The sequence below is a fragment of the Ochotona princeps genome, chromosome 21 (assembly GCF_030435755.1).
Source record: "Ochotona princeps isolate mOchPri1 chromosome 21, mOchPri1.hap1, whole genome shotgun sequence".
NCBI classification, from domain to species: Eukaryota; Metazoa; Chordata; class Mammalia; order Lagomorpha; family Ochotonidae; genus Ochotona; species Ochotona princeps.
Genome location: NC_080852.1, coordinates 2681848 through 2699050, shown reverse-complemented (window position 1 = coordinate 2699050; position 17203 = coordinate 2681848). Strand labels below are relative to the sequence as shown.

Genomic DNA, 17203 nt, shown 5'->3' with positions numbered 1-17203 from the left:
CCACTTTTTCATTGGTGACTGTTGTTTGGGCTCCAAGCATTGAATGCGAGCTGACTCTGGTACCCCAGCAGCTGCCACGCTGCAGACAGCTCCATCAACACAGTCCCAAGGTTTCTCCCACATATCTTTAAAAACACAAATGGAGAAAAAGAAAAAAAGAAAAAGAATGTGCAGCTATGGTGACACACTGGTATAGTTAACACATACTTGGCATTAACCAGGCCCAGGGTGCCCACTAAGCATTAGCTGCCTTTCTCCCACCTGTGTAACACTTACCTAGGTACAATGCAAACTAGGCATCTGCCTAGAAATGGGGCAGACCACAGCTATAGTGACCACACACTGGGATGAACTCTGGATCTTGTTCTTGTTGTCTCACTTTCTTTGCTACTTGTTCTACGTCCTTCCTTTCTGCAGGCCTCAGCCTTCTCAACCTGTAATAATCGCCATTCTAAGTTTGCAGCTTTTTCTGACATTGACAGAGGATAACATGCTAGTTTTTTCTCCATTTGCTTTATTTCTTTTCTTTATATTCAGTTTCGTCTATTTTGTAACAAATAAGAATTTGTTCTTTTTAATGGCTGAATACAGTCTCTTGACATTCATTGGGTTTCACTATTAATAAAATCAGTGGAAATCTAGCATTAAAACTAATTTAGTATTCACTTTTTTCTTATATTTTTATTTTTAATTTTTGAATTTAGTGGTATCATTTCATATAGACTGAGACTACCCCCTCCAAAATTCCCACCCCCCAACAGATTTTCCCCCTGTTGCTATAATGGAAAAGTCCTACATATGGAGTCACAATTTCATCAGCTTCTTATTTAAGTGTGCCCTGACATTGCTGGTACAGGGAGTGTAAAACAATCCAGCATCCCATTGTCTACACATTTTCAATGGTTTCACTGGAGTCCATCATTTGTTGGGAAGCAGGAAAGGAGTTTGCATTGTATCCCCACATCTGGATTTGGTAGACTTCATTATTCTATCACCATGCATTTCCATAAATGAGAAGCCAGGAAATACGGTCTGTATGTTCCTTTTTATATCTGTGACTTTTATTTCCTTTTTTTGCCTACATGATTTTGGTAAATATTAAATTACATAACAAAAAATAACTAATTTGGTTACATATCTAGAGGAAATGCTTTTGGTTTTTGGCATTCAGTTGTGTGATAGTTAAAGGTTTGTTATCTGTGGATACAATTTTCTTGAGGCTTATTTCTTTGTACCTCAACTGAGGTATACTGGGGTATATTTATATAATTGTAGGTTGCCTCAACTTTCATCTATGTTATTACAAAATAAATGTAGAAATTCATTGAGTGCTTTCTATAAGTTGATTTTAATCATGCTTGTCCTTCATCCTGTTAATGTGAAATACTTGGTGTGTTGATTTTCATTTATTGGTCTATTTTATACATTTTCTAGTCAGGTGCACCTTGGCTAGCACGTGTGAGTTTATTGATGTGATGTTGCATTTATTTTACATGCTTTTTAAAAAATAATTATTGATTTTGTTGGAAAAAATGATATACAGAGATGAGGAAAGACAGAGCGGAAAATTTTCCTTCCTATGGTTCACTCCCCAAGTGGCTATAATGGCTAGAGTTGAGCCAATCTGGAGCCAGGAGGCAGGAGCTTCTTCCAGGTCTCCCACATGGGTACAAGGTCCCAAAGCTTTGGGCCATCCTCAATTGCTTTTCCAGGCCACAGGCAAGGAGGTGAATGGGAAGTGGGGATGCCGGGATTAGAACCTGCACCTATATGGGATCCCGGAGCAATGAATGTGAGGACTTAGCTGCTACGCTATGGCGCCAGGCCCTATTTTACATGTATTAAAGATTTTATTTAATGCAAAATGAGATATATAGAGAGGAGGAGAGACCAGAAAGTCTTCTGTCTGATGGTTTACTCTCCAAGTGGGGAAATGAGGAAGTGGGGAAGCAGGGTGCCTGGATTGGAACCAGTGACCATATAGAATCCTCGGGCAAGCAAGGTGAGGACTTTAGCCACAAGGCCACCACACTGGGCAATATGATAAGAATTTTGCATCTATTTTATCAGGTATACTGGTCTGTGATATTTTAGTGATTCTTGAACTAGATTTCTGGACTATAAGCAATTATTTCAGAAGAAGCATTAAGTAAGTATACAGAAAACTAATTGTACAGTAATGGAGGTTGCATTTTTTACTGAGAAATTCCATCTTTTGTTTTTGTCTTTATTTATTTATATTTTAAGTAGTCATATTTGAAGATATTCCTACTGCTGATTCAGTCTAGTTTAGAAATATCAGTGTTGTTAGGCTCGGCATAATTTTGGAATTGTTTTCTTTGTTTAAAATTTTTATAGGAATTCTAGAAAATGTGGTGTTAATTCGATAGAATTTAGTAGTGAAGACACCTAGTGTTGACCTTTGGTTTGAAGAGATTTAGTCCTGGGCCTGGCAGCGTGGCCTAGCGGCCAAAGTCCTCACCTTGAAAGCCCCGGGATCCCATATGGGCGCCGGTTCTAATCCCGGCAGCTCCACTTCTCATCCAGCTCCCTGCTTGTGGCCTGGGAAAGCAGTCGAAGATGGCCCAATGCATTGGGACCCTGCACCTGCGTGGGAGACCTGGAGGAGGTTCCAGGTTCCCGGCATCGGACCGGCGTGCACCTGCACATTGCGGCTCACTTGGGGAGTGAGTCATGGGACGGAAGATCTTCCTCTCTGTCTCTCCTCCTCTCTGTATATCTGACTTTGTAATAAAATAAATAAATCTTTTTAGAAAAGAGATTTAGTCCTAATTCATTGGTAATTGTCTGTTGATTTTGTCAAGTGTTATAATGTCTTTCTGATTCAGTTTGTCAACTAATACTGAGTATCCAGAAACTAAGCATTTCTAACAATTTGTAACTGCTGTTGATAGTTCCTAGTGATCCAATGTATTTCATTTTTTTCTTTTTTTACATTGTATTATTATTGCTATCATTTTATAATACAGTTCCATATCCCCTTATCCCCTTCCCAAATCCCTCTCCCCATCTAGTTCCTCTATATCATTACTAACATATAGTTCTTCATACTCAGTCACATGTCCTTCATTGCGGGCATGGACAAGAGCACAGAGTCCAGAATTCTATTGTTAAGACATAATAACCAGTTTCACTGTAAGTCCATCTTTGTCTGGAAGCAGAAGTGCATACCACATTGCATCCTCACATCTGGATGTTACTCTCCATTTCACAGCTGCTGTACATCACCTCAAATGAAAAGTCATGATACAAAATCAACAATAGAAAGAAAAATAGAAATTTACAATGCCTGAAGTTAAATGACATGTTACTAGATACGACAGTCTCCATTACAAAGCTACTATACATCCCCTTAAATGAAGAGCCACAAAACAAAATCAACATCCGGGAGAAAAAAGAAATTAACAACACCAAGAAGTTAAATAACGTGTTATTAAATGATTAATGTGTAGCTGAAGAAATGAAAATCAAGAACCTTCTTGAAGAATATGGTGCCACTGCATGATCTACAAGTCATTGAATGATTTAATCAGAAGAAAGTGTTTTGAAGAGAGGAAACCAAGAGAAAACAACAAAACCCATGTGATATAGTTTCTGCTAATCTTTGTTGAAGTGTGTCTCCTCCAAACATTAAACAGATGGGTTTGTTTTTTAATCCAGTCCACTAATTTATGATAGTTGATTGAGCTTAAGCCATTTACATTCGGAGTTTAATATACATGGATGTTGGGCACAGCAGCGTGGCCTAGCAGCTAAAGTCCTCGTCTTGCATGCCCCAGGATCCCATATGGGCGCCGGTTCTAATCCCAGAAGCTCCTCTTCCCATCCAGCTCCCTGCTTGTGGCCTGGGAAAGCAGTCAAGGATGGCCCAAAGCTTTGGGACCCTGCAGCCATGTGGGAGACCCGAAAGAGTTTCCAGGTTCCCGGCTTCGAACGCACTGGCCCGTTGCGGCTCACCTGGGGGGTGAATCATCGGATGGAAGATCTTGCTCTCTGTCTCTCTTCTCTGTATATCTGGCTTTCCAATAATAAAATCTTAAAAAAAAAAAAAAAGAGGCAAATTATTTTAGCTTTTCTTTATGTGGAAGAATGTTTTTTTTATTTTCAAAGATGAAAGAAAGCTTTGCTGGATATGTTATCCTAGGCTGACAATTTTTTCTTTTAGAATCTAGAATATGTCAATCCATTCTCTTCTTGCCTGTAGAGTTTCCTGTGAGAGATCTCCTGAGAGTTTAATTGGCATTCCTTTATATGTCCATTGACTTTTTCCACGTGCACATTTAAGGATCTTTTCCTTATGTTCAATTGAAGAGAGCTTGATGATCATATGTGGTAGTGAAGATCGCTTTTGATCAAGCCTGTTAGTAAAACAGCTCCAGGTTGAAGCTTCTTCCTAGTTCTCCCATATCAGTCCAGGGAATCAAGCACTTGGGACATCCTCCACACTCCATGTGCACTAGCAGGGAGCTGGATCAGAAATAAACCAGCTGGACCAGGCACAGTAATCTAGTAGGTAAAGACCCTGCACCCAGGGCCTGGCGGAGTGGCCTAGTGGCTAAAGTCCTCGCCTTGAAAGCCCCGGGATCCCATATGGGTGCCAGTTCTAATCCCGGCAGCTCCATTTCCCATCCAACTCCCTGCTTGTGGCCTAGGAGAGCAATTGAGGACGGCCCAAGGCATTGGGACCTTGCACCCACGTGGGAGACCTGGAAGAGGTTCCTGGTTTCCGACTTCGGATCGGCACGCACCAGCCCGCTGCGGCTCACTTGGGGAGTGAATCATCGGACAGAAGATCTTCCTCTCTGTCTCTCCTCCTCTGTGCATTTCTCACTGTAATAAAATGAATAAATCTTAAAAAAAAAAGACCCTGTACATGTATGGGAGACACAGAAGAAGCTCCTGCTTTAAATCTGCTCAGCTCCGGCCATAGTGCCCACTTTGGGAGTGAATCAGTAGATGGAAGATCATCCTTTCTGTCTCTCCTATTTTTTTCTGTATCTGACTTTCCAAAAAAGTAGATAAATGTTTAATTTTTTTAAAAGAGAGAAAAAAAGTACAGCAGCCCAGACTAAAGGTGGCATCTGCATAGAATGTTCATCTCACAAGCAGTGGCAGAACCCACTTTGTCCAGAGAGTCATGATGCACTGTACTTCTGTGATAGCAATTTTTAAAATTTTTTTTATTGTATTGTTGACAATCTTTACATAGTTAATTATGGTAAAAAAAAAAAAAAGGTTCAGGGACTATAGGGAAGTAGGTAAGACTATTATGTCCATTTGGTTTCCTTCATGTATTTGAAGTAGAGGGGGATATTGAGGGAGAAGCCCCACCCAGTTTCTCACCCACCCCAAGTCCCAGATGTGGGGCATGCTCCGAGATACTTGCTCAAGTGTTTTTTTTTTTTTTAAGATTTATTTATTTTTATTGGAAAGTCAGATATACAGATATACAGAGAGGAGGAGAGACAGAGAGGAAGATCTTCCATCCAATGATTCACTCCCCAAGTGAGCCGCAATGTGCAGGTGTGCACCAATCTGAAGCCAGGAACCAGGAACAAGTTCTGGGTCTCCCACATGGGTGCAGTGTCCCAATGCCTTGGGCCATCCTCAACTGCTTTCCCAGGCCACAAGCAGGGAGCAGGATGGGAAGTGGAGCTGCCGGTACTAGAACCGGCGCCCATATGGGATCCTGGGGCGTTCAATGTGAAGACTTTAGCTGCTAGGCCACGCTGCCAGGTCCTCACGTGGTTTAAATAGTTCTCCAGTTATGAATCACTGCCAGTTTCACCACTCCCAGCTCGATGAGGTCGTTGAAGAATCCACTGATTGACACAGTCCATCATAGAATCTAAATTTGCCCAGTATTTCGCTGCCAACATATAACTGAGGTGGTTGATTGATTTGTTCTGTTCTCTGCCTTCTCTTGGCTAGGGTTCTGAGTCCAGCAGTTCGATTGGGGAGATCCTCAAAGAAACTTTGAGGTATTTCCAGACCAGATTCTTGTATGCTCTAGCAAGCACAGGGCTCGGCACAGTTCATCGCCCCAATTAGCTGGTGATTTCAATTGCTGGGTTGGTTCTGTTTTCAGTCCCGACTTGCACTGGAACCAATGGGTGTTGCACTCCAGCCTGGTTCTGCCCTACACATGCTCGGCCCTTACTACAACCAGAAGGAGCTGCAGCTTAGTTGGGGCGACCCACCATAATCCCCACCAGGCCCGCCCCCTACCCTGGTTTGCCAGTATGTGTAGCAGTCTATTCAATCTGTCCCACATCCCATTTGGCTCTTATACTTGTCAATGGGTATTAAAGCTTAGTTCCATCGAACCAATTCAACTATCCAGCCCTCACGGATGTTGCTGATTGCCTCTGTCTAGCCACCCCAGCCCCAGCCCTAGATTTATGCCCTCCCGTGGGAGTAGTGACCCAAGAGGAGGGAACCCACTATTTCCCTCCCGGGTCTCTCTCACTTCTGGATTATGCACTCTACGGGTGGTTCTGTTGTTTGACTTGAGAGAATTAGTCCCCCAGTGCCAGCTCCTGCCAGCTGATGCTTCAGCTAAACCCAACCACCCTTACCCACTCTAATTTAAGCTTGTACCAGCAGGGATAATCCACCCAGCCTGGCTTTTCCCTGATCTAGTCCACATGCAGCGCACAGGTGTTGTAACTCTGCTTAGTCTGGTCTGTCCCCATCCCAGCCCACGCTCTCCATTGGGAATAGCTGTCCAGTGAGGGGACCAGCTCCTTAATCCCCCTGCTGGCTCTGCCCCCTCCCTTTCTGATTCTCATGTGTGCTGGTTGGGTGCTACAGTCACATGCAGTACAGGCAATCTCACCCTGTCATTCCATATTGTGGACTGGTTTTGTTGCGACCAAACTCGGCTCAACCCACACTCTGTTCTGGTGTTCAGATTTGCCAGTGGATGACATGAACTGATTCAGCCTGGTCTGCCCCCGACCCATGCCAAATGTATGCCAGTGACAAACTTTCCATGGACTATTCTGGGCTGTTTCCTATCATGCTTCTTGCGCTTACCTGCAGGGACTGTGTCCTGCCAGAGTAGTTGCCCAGGACCCTCCATCAGAACCCCTCCCAATGCCAGATTTCACGCATAACAGGGGGTCCTTGAGCCAGCCCTACTCAGTTCACCTCCTGTCCTAGCAGGAACAGTGGCTTTTCCTGGCTGACTTTCAATCCATTCTGGTTCTTGTTGGATGTTTCCGCCCAGCTATGGCTCATCCATACCCATGTACACCTCACACATGGCTCAGTAGGGGATTGAGACCTAGCCTAGTCAGTCCCACATCTACCCTTGTTCTCCAGGACATCAGACGGTGTTGGGGACTCGCCTGGCCTGGTGCATCCTGTCCCAGCCCACACTAGTACCATGGGAAACTACAACTGTTTCCTAGTTAGAATTCAGCCTGCATTCCAGCACATGTGCCCCTTGGTGGGAACCTTAACCCAGTTGGGGTGTCCCCTTAGTTCCCCAACTTGGCCTGTTCCTAGCCGTATATCACGTGCCTGTCAGTGGTTGCTCTGAGTCAGCTTGTCTCAGTCCCTCACTTGTCCTGGACTCTGCCTTAGACACTGTGGCTTAGCGTCCTTGACTCCCGTAGACCAGTAGGTGCAAGAGCCTAGCATGGCATGGCCTGTGCTCCATGCTGGTTTCTAGTTTTGCTTGTAGGCTAAGGTTTGCTCAGTCCTGCCCAGTACATCCCATTCCATCACCAATTTATACACTTTGGAGCTACTTTGCCCAGCTTGTCCGACCCCCAGGTCTAGACCACATGTTCACCAGTGGGAGCTACGACTCGCCAGCACAGTTTCCCAAGTTCCACCACTTGATCCACTCCCAAACCCAGTTCTCATATATGCCAATGTGTTTTAGGCCAGTTCCCAGCGTAATCTGGCCTTCCATTTGGCCTTGTATGAGCTGGTGAATGTTGCAGCCTGGTCCACCCCACACCCTTTTCAGAATGCACATTTGGGTTCTGCTGCCTTTACCAGTCCAGACTGTTGAGGGTCCCTTTACCTGTGATTGATGGCAGGCTCCTTGGTCACACCTAGCTTAATCCATCACCACCCAAACTCTTGGGCTTATCAGTGGTGATAGAATTTCCATAGGGTGTGGCCCACACATCCCACACAAAATCTACCCCAAGATATCGTTCTGTGCTAGTTGATGTTATGGCCCTGCCTAATGTGACCAGTCTCCTGATCTATCATCATGTCAGGTAAAAGGATATTCTGCTGGACAAGCCCCAAAGTTTAGCTTTTGCATGAAAAGTGTTCAGCGCTCAGCATTGTTAAGTGATTACAAGTTCTTCAAAGGAAGAGTTACTGCCATTGGGAATCTTTAGGATTGACTCAGATCCCAGAAGCACAGTGGGACAGCTCACCACATGCACATGGTAGCTGGAGTTGGGATCCAAGCAGGACACCCTATCCTGGAGCCACCAGCAGCCTCCCAGCTGCTGGAAGTACAGATCTCCAGGCCCAAGGTCACGCCCCTCCCCAATCCTGTTAATAGCCCAATGAGGGCGGTGAGCGGGCCCCAGACCTACCCAATCACAGAGACTTCTCCCCAAGGTGTACTCGTTCTGAAATAAAGCATACCCCTAACTCAGGCAGGCCCGGGCACAGCTCACCATGAGCACATGGTGCCAGGGGTCAGGATCCAAGCAAGACGCCCCTGCAGCTGGCCAGCATCCTCCTGGCTACTGGAAGTTTAAACCTTCAGGCTCAAGTTCACGCCCCTCCCCAATCCCGTTCACCACCCAATGAGGGCAGTGGGTGGGCCCTTGGCCTACCCAGTCACAGAGACTTCCCCCCTCAGTGTACTCGCTCCAAAAGGAAGCAGCTCCCGAACCCAGGTACGCCTGACCCCAGCTCACCATTAGCACATGGTGGCTGGGGTCAGGATCCGAGCAAGACACCCCGTCCTGCAGCCCCCCCCAGCAGCCTCCCCTGTGAGAGCAGTTTTAATATGTACCTCCCTTTTTGATGTTATGTGCTTGAGCCTACTTTTTGTTTAATCTAGCAAAGGGTTTATTGATTTTGTTTTCCTTCTAAGAACAATGAAAGTTCCTGTATCTTTACTGTTGCTGAATACAGTTTTTATTCATTTCTTCACTAATCTGTATTTTGAATTTTCTTTTTCTACTTCTAGAATTGGCTTCTTATTTTTCTGAGACTTGGAGATCAGTGCTTGGAATGCTGATCTGACATTATATTGTTGTTTAGTGTTGGCCATATAAAGTCATAACCTTTGATTTCTCTGATCATGGTCAGTTTTTTCTCATTGGCAATGGGCAGTATAGTTGAAAATAAGAGTGTGTTTGTGTTGTCATAAACATATAATACAAAATATGTGTCTTGAATCACAGTAATTCATTTCTTATGGTTCTTTTAAAAATTTTATTTTGATGATGTTTACACGTTTGAAAAGTGAGCATGCATGCACATGTGGATACCAATTAAGCTAGGAAGGATCGAGAATTAGGGGGAAGTGGATGAGACCATTGTTTCCAAATTTCCTTGTTTCTGTGTCTGTGGGATGGTGGAGCGAAGGAGAAATGCCACTCGCAAAATCCCTGCCACAGTAGAACCCTGGGATATGGAATAATGATTTGATTTTCCAGGTTCCCCGCTGTGAAGCATGCTCTGAGAGTTCTGTTCAAGTGGTTTCCATAAGAAATTCTTCCAAGGTCCATTGGTTGACATTCCAACCAGAGTTTCCATTCAGCCATATTTCTATTGTCAACACTTGTCTGGTGTAGTTGTCCAATCAGTTCTGCCCTGCTTCATCTGCAGGCTCCAATAGACTGCCATATCCCCTGTGAGCATCTGAACATCTTCCTTCAGCAAATGAGGAGGCCTAATTCTTACACATGCACTCCAAGGTCAAAGCACAGATTCCACATTTCTTCCAAACGTTGGAGTTCTGATATCATCCGTTCAGAGGTGCAGATTCCTAAAAAAAACTCTATCTGAGGTGATGATAGACTTGTGTTTGTTCTTGCCAGTACAGGGTCACCCACATCAGCCTACGCACACACTGGTGGTTGCAGTTGCTGGATAAGTTTTCTCTCAATTCCCATCTCATATGCAAACCAGTGGATGCTGTGGTGGAGTCCAACCGTGTCCATCCCACATTCAGCTCTCATGCACACCATTGGGAACTGCATCCCAGTCACAGTGCACCATATAACCCATACTAGACCTACCACAACCATGGTTCCTTTGCATGTTTTGCGCAGCAGATTGCTCTTTGCTGCATCCTGGACCAGTATGTCCAGTTCCTAATCCCAGTATTCATGAGTATCAGAGGGTTCCATGGTCATGTATAACTCAGCTCTTTATAGCTCTCAGCACTTGGGACAACAGCAGAATTTGCAGTTCCACAGGTTGAGCCCTCATATTCCCCACAGGATCTGCCCCCAGACCTGGTTCTTATGCATGCCTGTTTGTAACATGACCCAGCCTAACATTATCTTCCCCTTCTATGAAACTCATTGGCAGTAGTGTAATCTCTCCCTGCCAGACAGGCCCCCAGCCCTACCTTAAGTGTGCACTGGTGGGTGTTGGTAGTCCATGTTAACCATCCCACCTCAGTTCTCCCACGTGGGTAGATGCACTAGGCAGACCCAGAAATTTTCTATGTTCTAGTTTCCATACCACTAGAGGTTAACACCCTCATTTATCTGCAGGTAAAGTGGCTTTTGTCAGTAGAAGTCCTTCAGAAGTCATTCCTCAGCTGCAACATACTCCTTCAGTGACCCTGCCTCCCACACATCCCCCTTACTCCTTCTCCTGAGCAATCCACAAGTCTTGCTCCTGGAATCAAGCATCCCAGCCTAGCTGCTTGAATGCAGCTTCAGATGTCATGGCCTGGGCTGAGGTGTAAATGTGATCTTGTACCCAGTGTCAGCTCTTGCCTGGTGCTGGGAGGGGCATAGCCCAGCCCTGGCTGCTTAAAGGCAACTGAGCCATTCTGGCCTGGGCTAGGTGCCAAACTGGACCCTGGACCACATTGGACCAACTTTGGCTGAGATGAGGGGCACAGCATGGTCTGGTTGCTTGAAGGCAGCTTGAGCCATTGTGGCTATGGCATGTGCCCAAATGGAACTCTAGTCCCAATTGCCACTTTTAGCTGGTTGGTAGAAGGTCAGAACAGGGCCTGATTGCTTGAAGGCAGTGTGAGCCATCCTTGCCTGAGTTGTTTTAATGAAGGACATTGTAGTGGATATAAAGTGGTATATCATTGCGGTTGCCATTTACATTCATTTAATGATCAATCATGCTGAAATTTTTTTTGTGCTAATTAATTAACCTTTTGATTATCTTCTTTGTACAAATATACTTAGTCCTTTGTCCATTTTGGTATCTGTATTTACTGCTTTTCAGTTTCGGGATTTTCCTGCCATCATGCCAGAGACCAATAAAGGGATGAAGTGCCAGTTTTTGGGTTGCAAGAACCATGGGGATAGTCTGAGGAATTGTGTCCATTTATTGTAAAGTGAGCACAACTCATATGAACTATGATGGAGACAGCAGGAGGGCAGTCCCAGATATCCCTCTCACACAACAATGACACTGTAATTGACTAGAAGGCATGTCTATCCCCTTAGACCCTCCGGTCATGTCACAGGTCAAATACTGCGCACACGCACTAAGCCATGCCTTAGGTCATAGGCAGGTAGGCTGTTAGTCATGCCCACCAGGTAGTATTTGAAGTGACAATCATACTTACATTGTAATACATGATTATTTAATTTGCAACTGATATACAAATTAAATGAGGATTGTCCTATTACTCTTCCATGTGTTGGCCTTAATAACTTTTCAGTGTCCCTGCTATGTTTAATGGTGGAGTAACAGTTCTTAAACACAGCCCACACTGAATGTGCTGTAATGTGTGAAGGAGTGAAATCTTGATGACTACAGACAAACCAATAATGCCATCGTTAAGGTACAATTTGTTAAATGTATTTTTTCATTTATTTTGATTGGAAAGTCAGCTTTACATGAAGAATGAGAGAGATCTTGCATCCACTTGTATAATCCCAAAGTGGCTGCCGTGGCCATAGCTGCCAGAGCTGAGCCGATCTGAAGCCAGGAACTTCTCCCAGGTTTCCCACTCAGGTGCATGGTCCCAAGGCTTTGGGTCTCCTTCTACTGCTTTCCGAAGTCCCAAGCAGGAAGTTAGATGGGAAATGAACAACCAGGATATGAACCAGTTCCATAGGAAGAAAAAATAGAAAATTTGAAAACATTGATCACATCAACTTTTCCCTAAGCCTTAAACCTTCCTCCCCTGATCATCTATGTAAACATCATCCACAATAAACATAAAACATTCATGTAACATTTTTTTTGGAAAGGCAGATATACAGAAAGAAGGGGATACAAAGATTCTCCATCTGCTCTCACTCTGAAAGAGTTGCAATGGAACAATCTGGGCCAATGAGAAGGTTGGAGGATCTTCTGGACCCGCCACACAGGTTCAGGGACCCAAGGCTTTGGGCTGTCCGTTACCACATCCCCACACCACAGGCAGGGTGATGGAGAGAAAGTGGATTATACAGGACACATTGGCACCTGTATGGCATCTCAATGCATGCAAGGTGAGGGCTTTCTTCCCTGCGGTATTGTGCCAGGTCCCTTTCCCCATTTCTCCATCTGTGGTTTTCAAATAAATGTTTCTAAAACATAGAAACAGAAGATCCCTAATCTAAATGGAAGGATTATTAGGGTTTCTCTATGACTTTTTTTTTTAATTTATTTTAATTTTTATTGCAAAGTCAGATATACAGAGAAGGGACAGTGAGATGGAAGATCTTCCATCTGATGACTCACTCCCCAAGTGACCACAATGGGTGGAGCTGTGCTGATCCGAAGCCAGGTGCTAAGAATTTCCTCCAGGTTTTCCACGCGTGTGCAGGCTCCCAATGCTTTGGGCTGTTCTTAAGTGATTTCCCAGGCCACAGGCAGGGAGCTGTACATGAAGTGGAACAGCCTGTATTAGGACCAGTGCTCATATGGGATCTCAGCGTGTTCAAGGCAAGGTGGCTAGGCCACCACACTGGGCCCTCTATATCACTTTCAATAATTTGTCAAATATCATGACACAGGAAGTTCCATGTGTTCAAATTGGCAACTTTTATCTTTCAAGGTGCATGTGACCATAACAACTTAAACATCCTCTGTTCAGCATAGAAAGGATCAAAGGACCTCAGTAGATAAAAACATAGCCATTTGGGAAATGTAAATCAAAATCACAATGAGGTAACTCAGAATGGCTAAAGCTTTGTCAGAATGGCATTTAAAGTAAAAAATGGGAACTTTCGCTAATAAATGTGGTTGTTTCAGGCCACTCAGTTTTTGATCATTAGTTGTAGCAACAGTAGACAAGTAATAGAGAATTTAAGGATAGAAGCTGTATTTTGAGTGATCCTCATAAAGATTGGATTGAAATGTACACTTGAACGAAGCAGCTTTAGTGAATTAAATAGCAGAAGCAATGCACTTTTCATTGGATTACAAATCACCATGGCTATCCTTGATTGCTTTCTGTCTGTCTCAAATGTGTTAGTTTTATGCATACTTTTTCTTCCTTCAAATTTTGGTTTTAAAATGACTTTGGTTTGTTCTAGCGCGAAAACATTGTTTCACTTTCAAATACTTACTTGAAGTTTTCAGTTTTCATAATCCAAATGGAAAAAAGATTTTTTTACTTGAGAGTAAGAGTTACACAAACAGGGAGAAACGGTGACATCTTTTACCCACTGGTTCATTCCCCCAGATGACTACAATGGTTAGGACTAGGTGAGGCCTAAGCAAGGAGACTAGACTTCCTTCCAGGTCTCCCACATTCATAGCAGAGGCTCAACCACTTGGCACCATCTTCTCTGCTTTTACCAAGCCATCAGTGGGGTATTGGCTTGGAAGCAGAATAATTGGGACATGAGCCAGCACTCATATTGGATGCCAGCCTTGCAGGTGGTGACAATATCTGCTTTGCCACCATATAATATCTAGAGTTTTTAGATTTATTTGAAATTTAGAGACACAAAGATGGACATACACAGATTGTGTGTGCTGGCCCACCCTTACCCCCTGATTGCCTGAAATTTCCTAAGACCAGGGCAGATCCAGGAGCCTTAAATAGCATCTGTGTCCCCCACATGACAGCAGAGAACCACACATTAGCTTTTACCTGTCCCTCCCAGAGTATAAACTGGAAGGAAGTGGCATTGGAAGCAGAGCTAGCCTTTGAACATGGGATTTAAGCACTTTAATTGCTGCACCAAATGCCTATACCTCAGAGGTTAGTTTTACTTGCCATGCTCATCTTGGTTCATGACAAGAAGTGCATCAGAGGCCATTGCCTGGCCTGATGTTGGGCACGCAGCTGTCCAACTATTTATAAGCAATATGTTTCAAAGGAATGCTAGCTCATGATAAAAAAAAAAAAATGCCTCTTGGGGATGGATTTTTTTTTTTAACTCAGAATAATCTCTGGAATTGTTTCAAGTTCTTTGGTGTTACAGTGGTTCATCCGTGAGCAATCCAGTCTGTGATGTACCACAGCTTGCTTATCCCTTCACCTTTCACTTTTTGGCAGAGTATGTGAGTTGTTTCCAGTTTGAGTTTTACAAATAAAGCTGGGTTGTAAAGGTTTATGCACAGCTTTTTTTTTTGGTGAACGTAAGTTTTTAGTTCACTTGAAGAAAATACCTAAAAGTGAGATTGCTGAGTTAATGATATTCAAAATTTTTAAGGAACTACGGAACTGTTTTCCTAGGCAGCTATATCATTTTACATTAGCATCAGCAGTGAATAAGAGTTCTAGTTTGCTAGATGTTCTTCAGCAATTGGCATTATTAGTATTCTTTATTTTAGTCAATCTACAAAGGTATGTGCTGGTCTAACTAGGGGGTTTGAATTTGTAGTTCCCCAATGATTAGTGATGATAAGTGTTTTTCTTGTGCTTATTTGTGTTGTCCATATATTGTCTTTGTTGATGTGCCTCTTCAAAGCTTTAGCCATTTTCCTGTATTCTGGTTTATTTTAGCTGAAATTTTTATTGAAATAATTGTTGATGTTTACATGTACATGAAGAAATAATACAGAAAAACTCTGTATATCCTTGACACAGTTTACCGAAAAGGTAATATTTTTTACTGTTTTTAAATTAACAGAATGTTCATTTTCATATGGTTGATTTTTTGAGAGTTTTTTTTTTTTCTGTATTTTGGATAAAAATCTTTTGTGGGACATGTGACTTGCAAATATATTCTTCCAGTCTGTACTTGTCTTTTCATTTTCTAAACAGTGTCATTGGAAGAATAAAAGTTTATGGTTTTAATAAAATACACTTTACTAAAATTTACAAAAATGGGAATTTGTGTTACCATGTTGATGTAGTTATAGATTAATTCAGCATGTGAAAAATACTATAAAATTTCTTTTTAAAAAAGATTTATTCATTTTTATTAGAAAGGCAGAAGTACAGATAGGAGAAGAGACATAGAGGAAGATCTTCATCTGATGATTCACTCCCCAAGGTGCTGCAACAACCGGTGCTGCACTGTTGCACAGCCAGGAGCCAGGAACTTGTTTTCAGGTCTCCCACATCAGTGCAGCCTCCCAGTGCTCTGGGCTGACCTTGACTGCTTTCCCAGGCCACAAGCAGGGAGCTGGATGGGAAGTGGAGGTGCCAGGCTTAGACCTGGCACCCATATGGGATCACAGTGCACTCAAGGTGAGGACCTTAACCACTACACTCTTGCTCCAGGCCCAATCTTTCTTAGAGATTTAGAAATAAGATTGCTGGTTATGCAACAAGGTGGAGGAATCCACCATGGGGGGAGGGTTTGAAGAGGGAAGGGGAGAATTCCAGTATGTATGAAACTGTCACATAATACAATATAATTAATGAATAAATTATAAAAAAAAAATAAGATTGCTGTGTCCAGCACAGTGGCCTGGCAGCTAAAGTCCTAGCCTTGAACGCACTGGGATCCCATACAGGTGCTGGTTCTAATCACAGCAGCCCTGCTTCCCATCTGGCTCTCTGCCTGTGGCCTGGGAAATCAGTCAAGGATGGCCCAACTTCTTGGGACCCTGCATCCACATTGGAAACATGGAGGAAGTTTCTGCCTTCTGGCTTCGGATTGGCGCAGTATCAGCTGTTGAGCTCACTTGGGCAGTGAATCATCAGATGGAAGAACTTCCTCTCTGTTACTGTTTGACTCTGTATATCTGACTTTGCAATAAAAAATAAATCTTTTTTTAAAAAGATTAAATGATATAAGAAAAGATTAAATTTAGACAAGATTGGCCTAATTTTGAGAAATCTCCTTGTTTTTTCTGAAAGTTATGAACACCTTGTATGGGAGGGGAGCCTATCTTTTTTATAGCTGCACTATTCATAATACACAAGATATGGAATGGATTGAGGTGTCTGCCATTAGATACTGAATAAGGAAAACATAGTATATGTGCACAATGGCCTGTTATTCAGCTGTGAGAACAAAATTTTGTTTATTATATCAAAATGAGTGTAACTAGAGGGGAAGATGATAAGTGAAATATGCTAAATACAGATATGCAAATATGATATTCTGTTATGTAGAGTAGCTTAAAGAATCACAAGCAACAACAGAAAAGTTGCGGAGCAAGCAGTGGTGTTGCAAACATGATTTGCCACTTTTCATTTATATCTTTGTCACATAGCGAATGATGATAATCTGTAGTTTTAATGATCTGTGTTTGTACAATTTACAACCACATTTCATTATATTTATTACTACTTACCTATTAAATTGGTCATTTTACTTTCCTTTTAATCACTTCATGAAAAATTAAGATCTTGAGTACAATGTGAGTTTAAAACATGTCATTTCAAATGTTTAAGAGAGTAATGGTGCAAAAGGGAAGATACAAAAGAAGTATCACACTGTGATAATTATGTATATCTGCTGCATTAGCTGTTTTTATGTTAAAATTAGTAAATAAATGAGTGGAACAAAAGAAAAAACAGATAACCGGTTAATGCTAAAGGGCTTTCAAAACATTAAGAAATAAAGGGGCCTAAACTTGCTTACAGCATGGCATTTGTTTTAAATGTATATTTTCTGTTCAGCTGGTAGGCTATTACTGGCTGATACGA

At 42.8% G+C, this 17203-nt stretch overlaps 1 protein-coding gene across 1 annotated transcript in view; it reads left to right on the top strand.

The window, feature by feature from the left end:
• The window catches only part of LOC131482927 (zinc finger protein 208-like), an 887045-nt gene that overhangs the window by 403502 nt on the left and 466340 nt on the right, over positions 1 to 17203 (top strand). The window contains 1 exon segment of the mRNA XM_058679158.1: positions 4092 to 4102. Coding sequence (XP_058535141.1) covers positions 4092 to 4102 — 11 coding nt within the window.